This window comes from Portunus trituberculatus, chromosome 5, assembly GCF_017591435.1.
Source record: "Portunus trituberculatus isolate SZX2019 chromosome 5, ASM1759143v1, whole genome shotgun sequence".
Classification (NCBI taxonomy): domain Eukaryota; kingdom Metazoa; phylum Arthropoda; class Malacostraca; order Decapoda; family Portunidae; genus Portunus; species Portunus trituberculatus.
In genome coordinates this window covers 2,650,284-2,667,550 of record NC_059259.1, presented here as the reverse complement: position 1 = coordinate 2,667,550, position 17,267 = coordinate 2,650,284, and the positions used below count along the sequence as shown (strand labels likewise).

The 17,267-nt window shown below is 39.7% G+C and overlaps 1 protein-coding gene across 1 annotated transcript in view; it reads left to right on the top strand.

Annotated features, from left to right (window-relative positions):
- The window catches only part of LOC123515952 (nuclear hormone receptor HR96-like), a 194,462-nt gene that overhangs the window by 80,400 nt on the left and 96,795 nt on the right, over nt 1–17,267 (top strand). The window contains exon 5 of the mRNA XM_045274890.1: nt 12,257–12,366. Within this exon, the coding sequence (XP_045130825.1) occupies nt 12,257–12,366 (110 nt within the window). The remainder of the gene's footprint in view (nt 1–12,256; nt 12,367–17,267) is intronic.

Here is a 17,267-nt window from a genome sequence, read left to right as displayed (position 1 = left end):
GGTCATGTGTGACAAATTTATTGAGTTTCTACTCTAGAATAGTTGATAAAGTACAAGAGAGAGAGGATGGATTGACTGTATTTATTTAGATCTAAAAAAGGCTTTTGATAAAGTGCCACATGAAAGATTACTATGGAAGTTAGAGGAGAAGGGTGGCTTAAAAGGAAGCACATTGAGATGGATGAAGAATTACTTAAGGGGAGAGAAATAAGGACGATAGTTAAAGATATGAAGTCCAAGTGGAGAACAGTAGACAGCGGAGTGCCACAGGGTCAGTATTGGCACCAATACTTTTTCGTATATATAAATGACATGCCAGAGGGAGTGAACAGCTACATAAATCTGTTTATGGACGATGCGAAACTGTGCAGAGTCATTAAACAAAAAGAGGATTGTGAAATACTACAGGAAGACTTAAACAAGATCTGGAAATGGAGCAAAAATGGGAGATGGAATTCAATGTGGACAAAAGCCATGTCATGGAAATGGGAAAAGTGAAAGACGACCAGTGGGAATCTATAAGATGGGAGATGGAGTAGAACTAGAAAAGTAAAAAGGAAAAGGACTTGGGAGTGACAATGGAAGAAAATAATCAACCGGTTAGCCATATTGATAGAATTTTCAGAGAGACGATAATTTGCTAAGGAATATTGGAGTAGCATTTCACTATATGGACAAGGAAATGATGAAGAAATTGATAAGTACTAAAATAAGACCTAGATTGAAATATGCAGGAGTTGTGTGGACTCCCCATAAAAGAAACACATAAGAAAATTAGAGAGACTACAAAAATGGCTACAAGAATGGTTCCAGAATTTAAAGGGATGGCATATGAGGAGAGACTAAAGGCAATGGATCTACCAACCTTGGAGCAGAGAAGAGAGAGAGGGGATCTGATACAAGTTTATAAATTGATTAACGGAATGGATGAAGTGGATAATGAGAAACTGATCCTGAGAGAAGAATATGACTTTAGAAGCACAAGATCGCATAGTAAGAAACTAAGGAAGGGACGATGTCTGAGAGATGTTAAAAAATTTAGTTTCCCGCAAAGATGTGTTGAGACTTGGAACAGTTTGAGTGAGGAAGTGGTATCAGCAAAGAGTGTACATAGTTTTAAAGAAAAATTGGATAAGTGTAGATATGGAGACGGGACCACACGAGCATAAAGCCCAGGCCCTGTAAAACTACAACTAGGTAAATACAACTAAGTAAATGCACACATGGATTTCTCGATTTATGCAAAGGGTACGTTCCTGAAGGGATCGCTTAATGTGAAAATTCCATAAAATGAACATAATTGCTGAACTAAACTATACTGTTCAAGGTTCTACTGAATATATATATATATATATATATATATATATATATATATATATATATATATATATATATATATATATATATATATATATATATATATATATATATATATATATATATATATATATATATATATATATATATATATATATATATACACATAAATATATATACAGTAAAGTCCCGGGTTACGTCGGTCTCGAGTTACGTCAAACTCGTAGTTACGTCAGCCCACTATAAGGCAATTCAAGATTAAAAAAATTGAAAATTTATAAATCATAAAGTGCGGGATTTATTGTTATTGTTGGTGGTTGCCCGCCACACCTCCCGCCTCACGCTTGAATACAATAACACCCTGCCTCAGTTCCACCACACCGTCGCCCTTGGCAAGAGTGTTATGCTACTTCTGCGTTTACTGACTCAAGTTCTTAGTATCTTGCTCAATGGCACCAAAGAGAAAACTTCTTAGTGACAGCAGTTATGCTAAGAAAAGGAAAACCATTACGCTATAAGAAAAAAGAGGACATAATTAAAAGACATGAGAAGGGAGGCAGCAGCTGTGTGTGAGGGAGGGAAGAAGAAAATGGGAAGCCCGTTACCATGACAACGGGGAGGTTGACGACCTTGAGGGCTCGCACACCCATCACAACAATAACAACTCCGGAGCCTTCGCCTGGGCCACACGACACTCGCAGCTGACTTGCACTGTCTGCGCCTGTCTGCTGATCCCTATTGCCCTTTCCTATTGCATTTCCTGCCCCGCTGCCCACGCTTCTACTCCCACCGCACTGCACTACGCTCCCAACTGTCCACTCTGGGCGTCACAACATTAGACCTGCCCACCCTTCTGGTGGCCTCAGGCGTCCACCCCTCTCTGCAACCTGCATTCCTTCGCATTCGTGGCCCTAATCAACAACAAAAACAAGCTTGTGTTTCATATTCCTACATACTTGTAAATAATATAACAATATAACCTTTAACTTACCTGAATGACCATAAACAATGATTGGTTGAAAACTCCATAATATGCTTTGAAATGTACGGAAACTCGAGTTACGTACAAAATCAACTGACATCATGTTTCAGGAACGTAACTCTGACGTAAACCGAGACCTTACTGTATATATATATATATATATATATATATATATATATATATATATATATATATATATATATATATATATATATATATATATATATATATATATATATATATATATATATATATATATATATATATATATATATATATATATATATATATATATATATATATATATATATATATATATATATATATATATATATATATATATATATATATATATATATATATATATATAGAGAGAGAGAGAGAGAGAGAGAGAGAGAGAGAGAGAGTAGCTCAGTGGTTAGAGCACTGGCTTCACAAGCCAGAGGACTGGGGTTCGATTCCCCGGCCGGATGGAGATATTTGGGTGTATCTCCTTTCATGTGTAGCCCCTGTTCACCTAGCAGTGAGTAGGTACGGGATGTAAATCGAGGAGTTGTGACTTTGTTGTCCCGGTGTGTGGTGTGTACCTGGTCTCAGGCTTATCCGAAGATCGGAAATAATGAGCTCTGAGCTCGTTCCGTAGGGTAACGTCTGGCTGTCTCGTCAGAGACTGCAACAGATCAAACAGAGAGAGAGAGAGAGAGAGAGAGAGAGAGAGAGAGAGAGAGAGAGAGAGAGAGAGAGAGAGATGGTCTATATGGGCGGGAGTTTTTCTCTAATGCATATATCACTGAAAGTGACAGCTATTTGAACATGGATTATTTTTCTTAAGATATTCTCCTTATATGTTATGGTAGTCTTTTATTCTTTTTAAGTTTCTGTATAACTGCGCTGAACGTAGTCATTTCCGTTACATTGTGATTTCGAGTTCTAGACCCTTCTTCAATAGCGTGGTCTTTCCTTGGTGAGTGTTCAGGAGAGAATGTGTTGCGTGACACGTGTGGCTAAATCCGTCCCCTGGGGAACTAATACCGTGGGACTAAATCTGTTCCCTGGGAAACAAATACTGCCAAGTAGATGGAGTGGCCATGGGTTCTCCTCTTCGTGTTCTCTTGGCAAACTTTTTCATGGGCTGCATCAAGGAGGAAGATTTCAAGACAATAGGAAAGCCAGATGTATGCTGCCGGCCCATTGATGATATTTTCATCAAGAAAAAGGAAGCAGCCAAAGCCAAACGCCTTAGACTCCACCTCCAAGATGTCACCGAACTGAAATTCACCTTGGGAAACAGCGAAGATGGAGCCATGCCTTTTCTGGATGTCGTTGTCCAACAAGAAGACGAGAAATTTACTACCAGCGTCTGCACCAAACCCACCAAGCCAGGATTTTACTTAAATGGGCGAAGCGAGTGCCCTGCGAAATACAAGGATGCTTCCATCACCGCCTATATCAGAAAAGCTCTCACTCATTGCAGCACCGTGGAAGCTAGTACATCGTGCTTGCACCTTGCCTGGGCAAACTCTTTCAACTTTGTTTGTCAACATCTACCTTTCCTTCTTGCTGGAAGTTTGCCTACATAGAGCCTGCTCCTAAAAAGTGTAACCGTTCTAATTCCTCTAACTAACATCCTGTAGATTTAATCTCTTGCTTATCTAAAGTTTTTTAATCTATCCTGAATAGGAAGATTCTTAAACACCTGTCACTTCACAATCTTCTATCTGATCACCAGTATGGCTTCCATCGAGATCGCTTTAGTGGTGATCTTCTGGCTTTCCTTACTGAGCCTTGGTCATCGTCTTTTGGAGATTTCAGTGAAACTTTTGCTGTTGCGTTAGACAAATCAAAAGCTTTTGATATAGTCTGGCATTAAGCTTTGAATTGAGAACTGCCCTCCTACGGTTCCTAATCTTCTCTTCTGATCAGAAACTTTATCTCAAGTTTCCTTTCTGGCCGTTCTATTGCTGCTATGGTAGACAGCCACTGTTCTTCCAAATTTATTAATAGTGGTGTTTTTCAGGGTTCTGTCCTGTCACAAACTCTTTCTATTGTTCATTAATAATCTTTTTAACCAAACTACTTGCCCTATCCACTCCTACGCTCCACCCTACATCTTTCCACGTCCTTTCAGAGACGCCCTACCTTTCTGGAAGTCAGCAGATCACGCAGGGACGCCACAAAATGCCTGACTTCTGATCTTTTTAAGATTTCTGATTGGGGCAGAGAAAATCTAGTAGTTTTCATTGCCTCAAAAACTCAATACCTCCATATATCAACTCGACACAATCTTTCAGACAACTATCCTCTCTTCTTCAATGACACTCAACTGTCTCCCTATTCCACATTGAATTTCCTCGGTATATCCTTTACTCATAATCTTAACTGGAAACTTTACATCTCATCTCTTGTTAAAATAGCTTCTATGAAGTTAGGCGTTCTGCGGCGTCTCAACCAGTTTTTCTAGCCCCTCCAACTGCTTATTCTGTACAAGGGTCTTATCCACCCTTGTATGGTGTACTCTTTGCATGTTTCTGGGGGTTCCACTCACACAATTTTATTAGATAGGATGGAATAAAATCTTTTTTGTTTTGTTTATTCCCCTCCTTTGACTGATTGTTTTTAGCCTCTTTCTCACCACTGAAATGTTGCATGTCTTTCTATCTTTTATCACTATTTTTATACCAACTGTTATACTGATCTTTCTAACTGCATGCCTCCCCTCCTCCTGCAGCCTCTTTGCACAAGGCTTTCTTCTTCCTCTCATCCCTTTTCTGTCCATCTCTCTAATGCAAGAGTTAACCAGTACTCCTAATCATTCATACCTTTCACTGGTAATTTCTGGAACTCCCTGCCTGCTTTTGTATTTCTGTCTTCCTGTGACTTGACTTCTTTTAAAAGAGAAGTGTGAAAACATTTGCTCCCTAATTTTGGATAAGCCTTCTTATCCTTTAGAGAACCAGCATCATTTTTTTTTTTTTTTTTTTACGTTGTGTTGCCCTTGCCTGGCCTTGTATTCTACATAAAGAAATAGTAGTAGTAGTAGTAGCAGCAGCAGTAGTAATTATAGTACCAGTAGTAGCAGCAGCAGTAGAAGTAATAGTAGTAGTAGTAGTAGTAGTAGTAGTAGTAATACTTATAGTAGCAGTAGTAATAATAGTTATAGTAGTGTTAGTAGTAGTAGTAGTAGTAGTAGTAATAGTAATTATAGTAGTAGTAGTAGTAGTAATAATAATAATAATAATAATAATAATAATAATAATAATAATAATAATAATAATAATAGTAGTAGTAGTAGTAGTAGCAGTAGTAGTAGTAGTAGTAGTGCAGTAGTGCAGCAGTAGCAGTGGTAGTGGTGGTAGTTGTGCAGTGGTGGCAGTAGTAGTGGTAGTGGTAGTAGTGGTAGTGGTGGTAGTGCTGGTAGTGATTATAGTAGTAGTAGTAGTAGTAGTAGTAGTAGTAGTAGTAGTAGCAGTAGTAATAGTAGAAGTAGTAATAATAATAGTAGTAGTAGTTGTAGTAGTAGTAGTACTAGTAGTAGTAGTAATAATTATAGTAGTAGTAGTAGTAGTAGTTGTTGTAGTTGTAGTAGTGTAGGCACTACACTGATGCCCGTATCACACAGTCACGTATACTCGCGACAGCGTGTCGCACGTCTGGAATATCGACGACCGTGTTGCAGAAAACGCCGATTTTCAGAGGACAGCGGGTCATCGGGAATGATCCAAGACCATTGTTCATTTCCCGCGACTGGAAGACCGTCGTGGAAAGACTATAATGAACATACTCCACAAAAATACTGAATTATTTTTTATAATGCATTATTTGGCATATATCATCAATATAATGCTGTAATTTTTCATGATTTGCATATCCATCACTTATACAATATTTATTGATTACCTACAGATATTATTGGATTTTATTTTGATTTGTTTACCACCACAAGTGCTGGACTAGCCACCTTCGCGTCCAAATCCTTGCCTTCCTCTTTCGTTTGTTCTGCTCTTGCAGTGCAATTGCATAAAATCCAAATGCTAAAATAGCGTGGTCAACTGGGTCCATTGTGTTCAGTGGCGCTCCGCCCGGGTTTGTTGTTGTTGTGGTGAAGGTCTCGGATGGAAGATCAACACCGTGTGCTATGTTTCCTGTGATTTGATCATCGAACATACTGGTCGCGCGACACGCTGTTGCGGGTATACGTGACCATGTGATACGGGCATAACCCTCTGCTCTCGTGCCTTCCACTATCATGTTTTATTGCTATCGCTCATACAGTGAAAACTGGTACTCGAACGTTCTGATTCTGGTAATACCGAAGCTACATTACCAGTATTCCAGTAGGCCGGGTACTGGTGCACATTTCTATCCGTGGTCATGAGAACATAAGAAAAAAAGGAAGCTGCAAGAGGCCAGGCCTATATGAGACAGGCCCAGTGTGCTTAAGCTACCTAATTCCATCTATCTTCCCCATCCATGAATTTATTTAACCTTCTTTCAAAGCTCCCTATTGACTCAGCCCCGACTACATGACCACTGAGACCGTTCCACTCATCAACCACTCTGTTTGAAAACCAGTTCCTTCCCATTTCTTTCATAAACCTGAATTTTTCAAATTTAAACCCGTTATTTCTGGTTCTGTCCCCACTACTGATCCTAAGAACTACATTCATGTCCCCTCTGTTAAAACCCTTATACCACTTAAATTCTTCTATCAGGTCTCCTCTTAACCTACGTCTCTCTAAGGAATGAAAATTAAGTTTTTTTTCAGTCTCTCTCTTCATAGTGAATATCCCTCATTCCCTGTATCTTGTTAGTCATCCTCCTTTGTACTGACTCCAACAGAGCTATGTCCATCCTGAAATGTGGGGACCAGAATTGTACTGCATAGTCAAAATGTGGCCTGACTAGCGCCAAGTATAACTTTATGGTCTGACCATTTTATGAAGATCGGTTAGGTGTTGGCTTTTTCGGGGATTTCCCGGCCTGCGGTGGTACCAAACCTTGTGCTGGACAAATTATGGGATTAGAGCCTATGTGTCAATGAGAACCTTGCTTCCCACACACCACCTTTCTCTCTCTCTCTCTCTCTCTCTCTCTCTCTCTCTCTCTCTCTCTCTCTCTCTCTCTCTCTCTCTCTCTCTCTCTCTCTCTCTCTCTCTCTCTCTCTCTCTCTCTCTCTCTCTCTCTATAGAATTTACATTTCATGCAAATATATTTCTATCAGAGATCTATACTTACTTATAAATTACTAAAATTTGAGAAAAGAATCTGCCAGTCTCTCTCTCTCTCTCTCTCTCTCTCTCTCTCTCTCTCTCTCTCTCTCTCTCTCTCTCTCTCTCTCTCTCTCTCTCTCTCTTCCTCTCTCTCTCTCTCTTTTCCTGGGTGGTAGCAGGAGAGGAAGTGACCCATGGATTAACACGGTCACTTTGACCTGTGACCTCACTTGGTCACCCAAAGGGATGTGACAATGCTCGGAGGAAACGTTGTCAAGTATTGTTGTGTTTAGAAAAACAATGCAAAATGTATTTAAAAATAAACACAAATTACTCTACCTTGCCTTTTTAGAGCATTACAATGTATATGTACAACACCACCATTCAATTACGAAGTATTAAGTACCTGTTTTGAGGTTTATATTGACACAGCCGCAGGCCGGGAAATCCCCGGAAAAGACAACGCCTAAACAATCTTCATAAAATTGTCAGACCATCGTATTACTTCAGGACTCCTGCTTTTAACACTTCTAAAAATTAAACCTAATACTCTATTCGCTGTATTTCTGGCCTCAATACATTGCTTCCTTGTACCGAGATCGGAGCTAACTATGACTCCTAAATCCCTCATACTTGAAACTTCCTAGTGCCACATTATTTATTGTGTACCTATTGCTTGTATTATCTCTACCTACACTCAGTACCCTGCACTTGTTAATATTGAACTGCATTAGCCATCTATCTGTCCATTTTTTCATCCTATCCAAGTCAGCCTGCAAAGACTTGGCATCTGAATCGGACCTAATTAATCTACCTATCTTTGTGTCGTCAGCAAATTTACTGATATCACTATTAATTCCACCATCCAAGTCGTTGATATATATTAGAAATAATAATGGCACTAAAACTGAGCCCTGTGGCACCCCACTAACTACTTCTCCCCACTCAGAATTAGATCCATTAATTACTACCCTTTGTCACCTGTCGTCTAACCACGCTTTAATCCCGCCTAATATTCTACCTTCTATACTGTGTGCTTTAATCTCTTTTAAGAGCCTCTGGTGAGGTACCTTGTCAAAGGCTTTACTGAAATCTAAGTATAGAATGTCATAATTATCACCTTTATCTGCCGCCTCATAAACTCTACTATGAAAGCTCAACAAGTTTTGTAAGACACAGCTTCCCCTTCATAAATCCATGTTGTGTTTGATTTATCAAGCCGTGTTTTGTTTAGGTGTTCCATAATGTTTTTCACTATTATTGATTCCATTAATTTACCCACAACTTAAGGGGGAAATTCGTTAATTTGGTCAAAAAAATTGAAAAATTGGAAACTTTGTACTTGGGTTCGTCTCTGGAGAGGGAAGCTATGGCCGAAGTTGCCAGGCGCATAACGCACTACTTACCTGGTAATGGCGGGTTTAAAGGGCCGGCCCTTTAAATACCCAAGCGCGCACACGCCCCTTTTTCTTCTAGTCTTTGTTTTGCTTGTATTTATTTCCTTTTTTGAGCTGTTTTATTTTTTTTTTTTTTTGCGTGATGTACTTGTACGACAGTTTAGGATCAGGCAGTGAGCCTGAGTGAGGGTGAGGAAGATGCTAAATCCTCAGTACTAATTGATACAGCCTTAGGAAGTGTGCGTGCCTGCAGCCTACCTGTTGATCGTACTTTACACGTGTTGAGTCCCCAAATTGTGACAATGCCACGTGTAAGTGGTAAAAGAAAGACTCAGGTTGAAACAGCCCGCCAGAAAGCCTTGAAAAGGTGGAAAAGAGAAGAAAGTGAGGAGCCTGAGACACGTGGTGGTAGTACTGGCGAGGCTTCCACCTCCGCCGCCACCACCCCTGCCACTCCCGACCCTCACGTGTCTGCTGCAAGCTACAGGCATAGTCTCCTGCCACCAGAGGAGAGTGAAGTTCACCAAACTAGTGAGGATAGTGCCTTGTTAGTGATATCATTACAAAGACTGCAAACAATTTTCAATTTGGTGAAATGTGAATGTGGCAACGGAATCACCGCAAAAGTGACAAGTTATTTGTTTGATTGTACTATAAATCTTCGGTGTGACAAATGTGACAGTGTTGTTCACCATTCAGAACCTATCAGTGATATGTTATATATTCTAATATGATAATAACGGGACCAGGAGCCTGTAAGGCTGACAGGCAAGTGAGAGCTCACCATTCAGAGAGGCTATATAGACGACATTCCCATGATGTAACATGGCCTGAAACTATCTAAACAGCCACTACCAGCCTCCAAACAGTTGTCAAGGGATTATGTAAGTACATATCTGAGTTTGGTACATATTGGAGTGAGTTATGTGGGGTTTTGAAGATGTTCACAGAAAAATGCGTTTTCTCGACTTTCAGTTTTTCAGCATATATTGTTGAATAACTTTTTCAGTAATTGGTCAATTTCAAAACTTTTGCAGCAAAATGATCAACAACCTCATCTTAACAAATGCCAGCATGATAATGCATGAACTCACTCAAATAAATTTACAACAGGCTTATAAACTCAAATTTTTTATGAAAAAAAGGTAACAATTTGGCGTGTAATGAAATTTTTATAACATAGGTTATGTGTATGCCGATGCTGACATTTATTTGTTGTTATGTATATTATATGTGGTTAAGAGGAAATTGCCACACTGTTATTAGTTTTGATTTTATAATGGTATTTTGAATTATTTTCTTATCGCCGAAAAAATATTTATTGAAAAAAAACTATGCCACATTTCTGTACCAAATTAACACTGAAGATGTACACCATAAACGTGCACCTTGTGTATAAATATTATTGAATTCAGTGAAAAAATAGGAATGGGAGAGCCAAAAAACCGATATTGATATCGAGTCATCGAATTTCCACCTTAAGTTAAGCTGACAGGCCTATAATTAGACGTTAGGGTTTTATCTCCCTTCTTAAATATGGGAACCACATTAGCTTCTCTCCACATTCTAGGTACCTCACCTGACTCCAGTGACATCCTAAAAAGTACCGCTAGAGGTTCGCTGATGACTTCCTTTCATTCCTTTAGAACCCTTGGATATACTTCATCAGGTCCTGGTGACTTGAATTTGTTTAGTTTATCTTTTTCCTGTTCTACCATCGCCTTAGTTATATGAATATCTGTTAGCTTTTCACTGTCCTCTGCCCTAATTATCTGTTTGCTATCTGGGATTTCCTGTTTGTTCTCCTGGGTGACAGATAAAAAATACTCGTTCATAATTCTACTAATCTCTTCCCCAGAACTAGCCATTTTCCCATTTGTTGTCCTTAATGGACCTATTTCTTAGCTACTTTTCGTCTTGTATAGCTGAAAAAATCCCTTGGGGTCCTTTTTTTTTTTATTTATTTATTTGTTTTTTTAATGGAAAGTTTGTAGCCCCCCTAGAACTAGTGCTATTAGACCTCACTGGGAGTATATTATCGTTTTGGTAGGTGTCTAGTACTGGTATATCAATGATATGGTTTATGAGATTGACTGTTATTTGCAGATGACCTAAAGTTACTGGAATGAGTGGAAAATGGCATGGATTGTGATGTGCCACAGGTAGTCTTGAATAAGAAAAGTAGAGCAAGAAATGGGAAATAGAATTTAATGGGAAAAAGTGCAAAGTGATTGAACTTGGGAAAAGCAAAAACAAAAGATGAGAAAGATCTGGGTATTACAATAAATGACTATTTAGTACCGGAATAACACGTCAACAACATAGTTGGGGGAACATATGAGTTGCTAAGAAAAATGAAATGGGTATTTACCTATATAGATGAAGAGATGAAGAAATTAATAGAATACATGATTTGAATTAAACTAGATTACACTGCACTTACATGGTCATCACATAATAAGAAAGATATAAGGAAGATACGAAGAATTCAAAGAGCTGCAACCAAAATGGTTCCAATTTTAAGAGACCTAACGTATGAAAACAGATTAAAAATATTAAAACCTCCAACATTGCAACAGAGGAGAGAAAAAGGAGATCTAATTGCTATATACACAGCATGGAAGGGGATGGACACAGTTGACAAAGAAGACTTTTGGTGGGGGACTCAATAAATACAAGGGAACACAACATGAAATTGAAAAAGACCGCGTGTAAAAGAGACATTAAGAAATATAGCTTTCCAAACAGAAGCATAGAAAGAAATATGGGACAAGTTGGATTAAGCAGTAGTTCAAGCAAGAAATATTCATGACTTTAAGGCTAAACTGGATGACTGTTGGTATGAAGATGGGGCAGCACGAGCATAGCTATTCTGTAAAACACAAGTAGGTAAATACAATTAGGTAGATATACACACATAAGAAAAATATATGATTGTTGCTATTGCTGAATTCATTATTACTGATTTAAGAAATAAAACATGGCATGGAAAGCAGAAACCAGTGCCAGCTTTAATTAAGGAAAACCAAGTTTAACATGTCAGTAGACTTAAGTACAGGTAGCAAATTCACCAACCAAACTGATGCACACCACTGCTGATGAAATTAAGGAAATTATGAAAAAGGCATTAAAAGTCAAAGATGGGCATGGTGCCATGTTGTCAGCCACTTGTGTAATTCTTGAACATGAAAATGATGGAATATTTTTTCCCTCAATATCACTTATCCACTTAGATCTTTGTCCTTTAACTAGTTTGAATATTGAAAAGGTGATTGTGTCATACCTTTCTTGATGAATGTTTTTTTTTTTTTCAAATCTCTTTATCTTATAATTATTCCTCTTCCCTTCAGAATGTAACCTCCTTGCTCCTGGGCTTTCCTCCCCTGCTACCGTTGAGAGAAGTGAGGGGGCCTCTAACCCCTGTCTAGCAGAAGTATTTGCTATTAGCATCAAGAAGGAGGTAAGAGTTAAAGAAATCTATATCAGATTTAAATACAAATTTTCTGCGCTTTCTACTGGACAAGGTTGGAGGTCCCAGATTAAGAGAAAAATTTCAATGTTTTGTTGTTGAACAGTGATCTGGGAGGTGTATTAGGCAGAAAGATTGGTTACTTTTATTGTATAATTATTTGGTTTTGCTTTTGCTGCATTGCATCTTTCATTGCATGTTTATGACACAAAGCTTTCACACTGATAACCAAAGTTGATTTCTGATCTTTCTAAGATTTTTTATTGGGACTGAGAAAACTTAGTAGTATTGAATCCCTCTAAAACTCAATTCTATCATCTGCCAATTCAGGACAACCTTCCAGACAATTATCTCCTCTTATTCAGTGACACTCAACTGTGCCCCTCTTCTACACTGAAGATCCTTGGTCTGTCCTTTACTTATAATCTAAAACAGAAACTTCACATTTCATCTCTTACTAAACCACTTCTATAAAGTTAGGCATTCTGAAGCATCTCCTACAGTTTTTCTCACCCCCAACTGCTAACTCAGTACAAGTCTTATCCATCCACATATGGAGTACTCTTCGCATGTAAGTGGGGTTTCACTTACACGTTTTATTAGATACGATGGAATCAAAAGCTTTTTGTCTAATCAACGCTTCTCCTCTGACTGACCGTCTTCAACCTCTTTCTCATCGTTGGAATGTTGTATTTTTTGCTTTCTTCTTTCGCTAGTTTTATGCTAAATGCTCTTCTGATCTTGCTTACTGCATGCATCCTCTTTTCCTATGGCCTCTCTACCCAAGGCTTTCTTCTTCCTCTTACTCTGTAAATGGCTGGGTTGCAGAGCTCCATTTCGCTAATCAAACACCATGCTGCAGAATAAGGTGGGTGGATCTCTGAAGGGAAAACAGTAAAGAAAAGTACAGGCAGTGCAAAAAACAGGTTTATTGAGTGCGTAGATCACAATACAGCTCCTCTAGCCCATCCAGTACTCTCACCTAGTCTAGCAATCCTCAGACGAAAGGGGGAAGGGGACGGGAAACACCAGAAGTCAAAGCACAAGCACAACATGAATACGAGTATTTACCTTGGGAAAGGTGAACTGGAGGATAGCTAAGCTATTGAGGCCCTTGTGCATGGAGTCGCAACAGTGTCAGTAGGTGATGAAGGTGGAGAATGAGGAATCCAGCCCAACGAACGCCTTGATCCACGTCAATGGCAGACGGCTTGGGTTGATGGGTTGATTCATGTGCCGTGATATGTTCTGGCGCAACTAGGCTGGGGAACAGCCAATGAAACCGTTGGTCAACACTTTTGAGGTGGGAGTCGACTAAATGAAGCGAGTGAGTAGACTCACCATATAGGGTGCATGAAGAGGCAGCAAGCAAAGTGGTCATCATTTGTTGAAGAGGCAGCAAGTGAAGTAGCCCTCAGCTGGCTCAAACCTAGTACCTGATACACGTCCCCCAAACAAGCTTCTACCAAAAGTAGATGACAAAAAAAAAGATAAGTAATGGCAAGCAATCATTGAGAGAATTGGCTGAGGAAATCTGCCCCTTCCTGGCAATATGAAAGATCCTGAACTTGTATGTGTGTAAACTCAGGGACCACCTCATCAATCTGTCCTGAATGTTTCTAGATATAGTAATGGCCTGTGATCGACTTCCAGAATAAACTTTCCCTCTAAGGTACAAGTCGAACCGTATTACCCCAAACACAATGGCAAGATACTCCCTCTCGATCTTAGAGTATCTCTTCTCCTGGTCAAGAAGTTTTCTGCTGCCATACAAGACGGGATAGAGGCATTCATTGCGGTACTGGAGAAGTACAGCTCCTAGCTAGTGATTGGACGTGTCAGTCCGTAGGACAAAGGTTCGTGTGGGGTATGGAAGTTGCAAGACAGGTGCAGACAACAGTGCCGACTTGAGGTGACTGAAGTAGGTAAGCAGATCATTACTCCAAGTTAGAGGCTCCTGCGTGGTCTTCCTTAGTAGGTCTGACAGGGCCCTGATATAATCTGAAGGCGGAGGAATGTAAGACTTGTGAAAAGAGATTATACCTAAGAAACTCCCCAAGAGTTTTTTTCGTAGTTGGAGGAACAATGTTCACAGCAGATATCTAGTCATGCAGGGGCCAGATATAGGTGCCATAAAGGAAGACCCAGAGGTAGTGAATGGACTCTACTCCGAATTCACACTTTGAAGGTTTGATAATGAGGTGGTGTTGATGTAGATGATCCAGAACCAATGCATCAGCGGCCAGGTAGGTAGCCCAATCTTTAGAGTAGATAGAGATGTTATCAAAATAAACAGAAACATTAGATAAGTAAGAAAGAACCATCTTCATCAGCCTAATGTAGGTAGCAAAAGCAATGACTAACCCAAAGGACATTCCATAGAATTCCATCAGCCCTGTATAGATCGAGAAAGCAGTCAAGGGTTTAACTCTGTCAGAGAAGGGAACATGGTAGTAGGCCTTACAGAAGTCGAGCTCAGACAAGTATTTTAAGCTAGTGAACTTAATGCAAGTCCTCCTCCATGTTGCAGGTAGGCTCAACATGAAAGACAGTGGTGGCATTCAGTTGACGATAATCCACTGCCATCCTGTAGGAGCCGTCAGACTTTTTTTTACCATTACCAGTGGAGAGCAGTTGGAGGAGTGTTGAATGATGCCTTGATGCAGGAGTATCTTTACCTTTTTATCGAAGAAGGGCTTGTGCACTGGTACTGGATAGACCTTAGCCCAGACTCTGTCTTTGATGGTGAGCAAAATATCGTGGTTAGGGGTATCAGTACATACAGGTATGGTAGAGAAAATATCTTCAAACTCACCCAGGAGTGTCCTTAGGCTGGCCTGCTGAGATGTTGTTAGGTTGGCTCCAACTTCGGGTTCTCATTAAGCTGGTTTCCTGTCACGCCATCAGGGGTCACAGGAAGCTGGTTTGAGTAGTCACTGTTACCTTCATTGTTGTCCTCTAGGAGGATAACTTCTTTCCTGCTTCTCATCAGACCCATGTCTTCGAGGGTTGCAATCTCGTCCAATACCGATACTTGCATGGCCTCTGCTCTGCGGTAGTATTTCTTTATCAAATTCACATGGGAAAGCTTAGGACCCCTAGGTTCGTCAATCACATAGTCTACTTTACCATGTCTCTCCAATACCTTATAAGGGCCTTTCCAAGAGATCTATAGCTTACTAGCTTCATTTAGCAGCTGCACCAATACTTCATCGCCAGACTTGAACTGGCAATCTGGAGACCTGACATCAAAGTAAGCCTCTTACCAGCTGCTGCTTATGGCGGTGTTTTGGTCAGCAATTGTGTTGCACTCCACAGGCTTTTTCCCGTAGTTCTATCACATATTGGAAAGTGTGCCTTTCAGTCTAGGAGGCTACAGTCTTCCCATGAATCTCTGATGACAGTTAGGGTGCGTTTACACCAAGTGAATCGAATCGATTCAATTCATGAAAAATCATTTGAATCAAGTCATTTTGAATCTTCATAGTTCCAACCAGCTGATTCACATCATTCAGATGATTCAGACCATTCAGCACCAAGGCAGCCTTCAGGAAGTATGGACGTATTAGCTTTTGCAGAAACAAGTGTTACAGTGGCTAAGGAAGTGTAGGCTTAGATGTCGGCAACGAATATGTGTGCATACCATTAATTCTAGAAGACCTGGATTTGGGAGCTTTGGATATTTGTTCCTAGATTTGGTCAATAATCTGGAGAGGTTTTAGAATTTTCTTTAGGATAACCACAGAATAGTTTAAGATGTTGCCTATCACCAACAAGAAGTACTAGGCCAGAGGTAGGCAAACTTTTCAGTGCTAGGGCCATATTAAAAAGTCACAATCTTATTGGGCCGCATACTATATTAACCCAAAATCATTAATATTTAAAATACAAAATCAAAGGTTTCTAAAGAAAGAGCCACTCACACGTGCACAATTGCAGGAAGAAAACGAAATGCGCACAATACTATTTGGCTTTGTTTATTAACTTGCTCTTTTAAATTTACTAACATTTGTCAGGCCACATGTGGTCCACGGGCCGTAGTTTCCCCACGCCTGTACTAGGCCTACAGCAGAAGCCATGTCAGTTCATGACACTATGAGAAAATACTTTGTCTCGCCAGCTGGAGCTCTCGAGTGGCTGGACATAATGATCCACTGATACATTCACTGCGGATGAAATGGGCACTCCAGTTGATACCATATTATTGCATCTAGTCTACTCTTTATTTAGGTTTAACGGTATATGGGGGATATTAAAACAAATATAACTTTGTTAATTCTATTATTTCGTCATATTTAACTTTTACTTTGTTGTGACTTGCCATACCGTAGTATCTAGTGAACCATGGTCCGAGTGTAGGTTGGGCTCCCTCACTCGGGGCAACAATTTCCTAGTGAGTGGGCTTTGAGATAGGAGGTACCCCTAAAAAGTATCCCCTTTAGCCCATAAATTCCCGTAAAAAGCCCAAATGGTCTAAATAAAAAAACAACAAAAGGCACATGGGTTAATATAAGGAAGTTTACACCTCTTCCTCACTCTGGCTGGTGCCTGGCTGACTGGCGATTACGTTGTACCTCGCATTTCAAAGGTAGAGGATACACCCTACAGTTGAAAATGTAAAAGCATGTCCATAACGCTTTCTGTTGTCATTTGTTTTTAAAATATGCAGAAAAATATTGTCTAGTAGTTCGTAAGCTGCAGCAGTTCTTTCTAGCTATGATTTAGTACAATACATCTACAGGCTCAGGATCATATGTAGCACGTTATTCTCTTACAAAATTTATTAGAACGTGCACTAGCATAGTGCTTACTCATTGGCTGAATCGTCCTGACTGATGAAAAAAATGGGTCCAAACCAATCACTGATTTTGAATCGCCATGAATCGGCATGA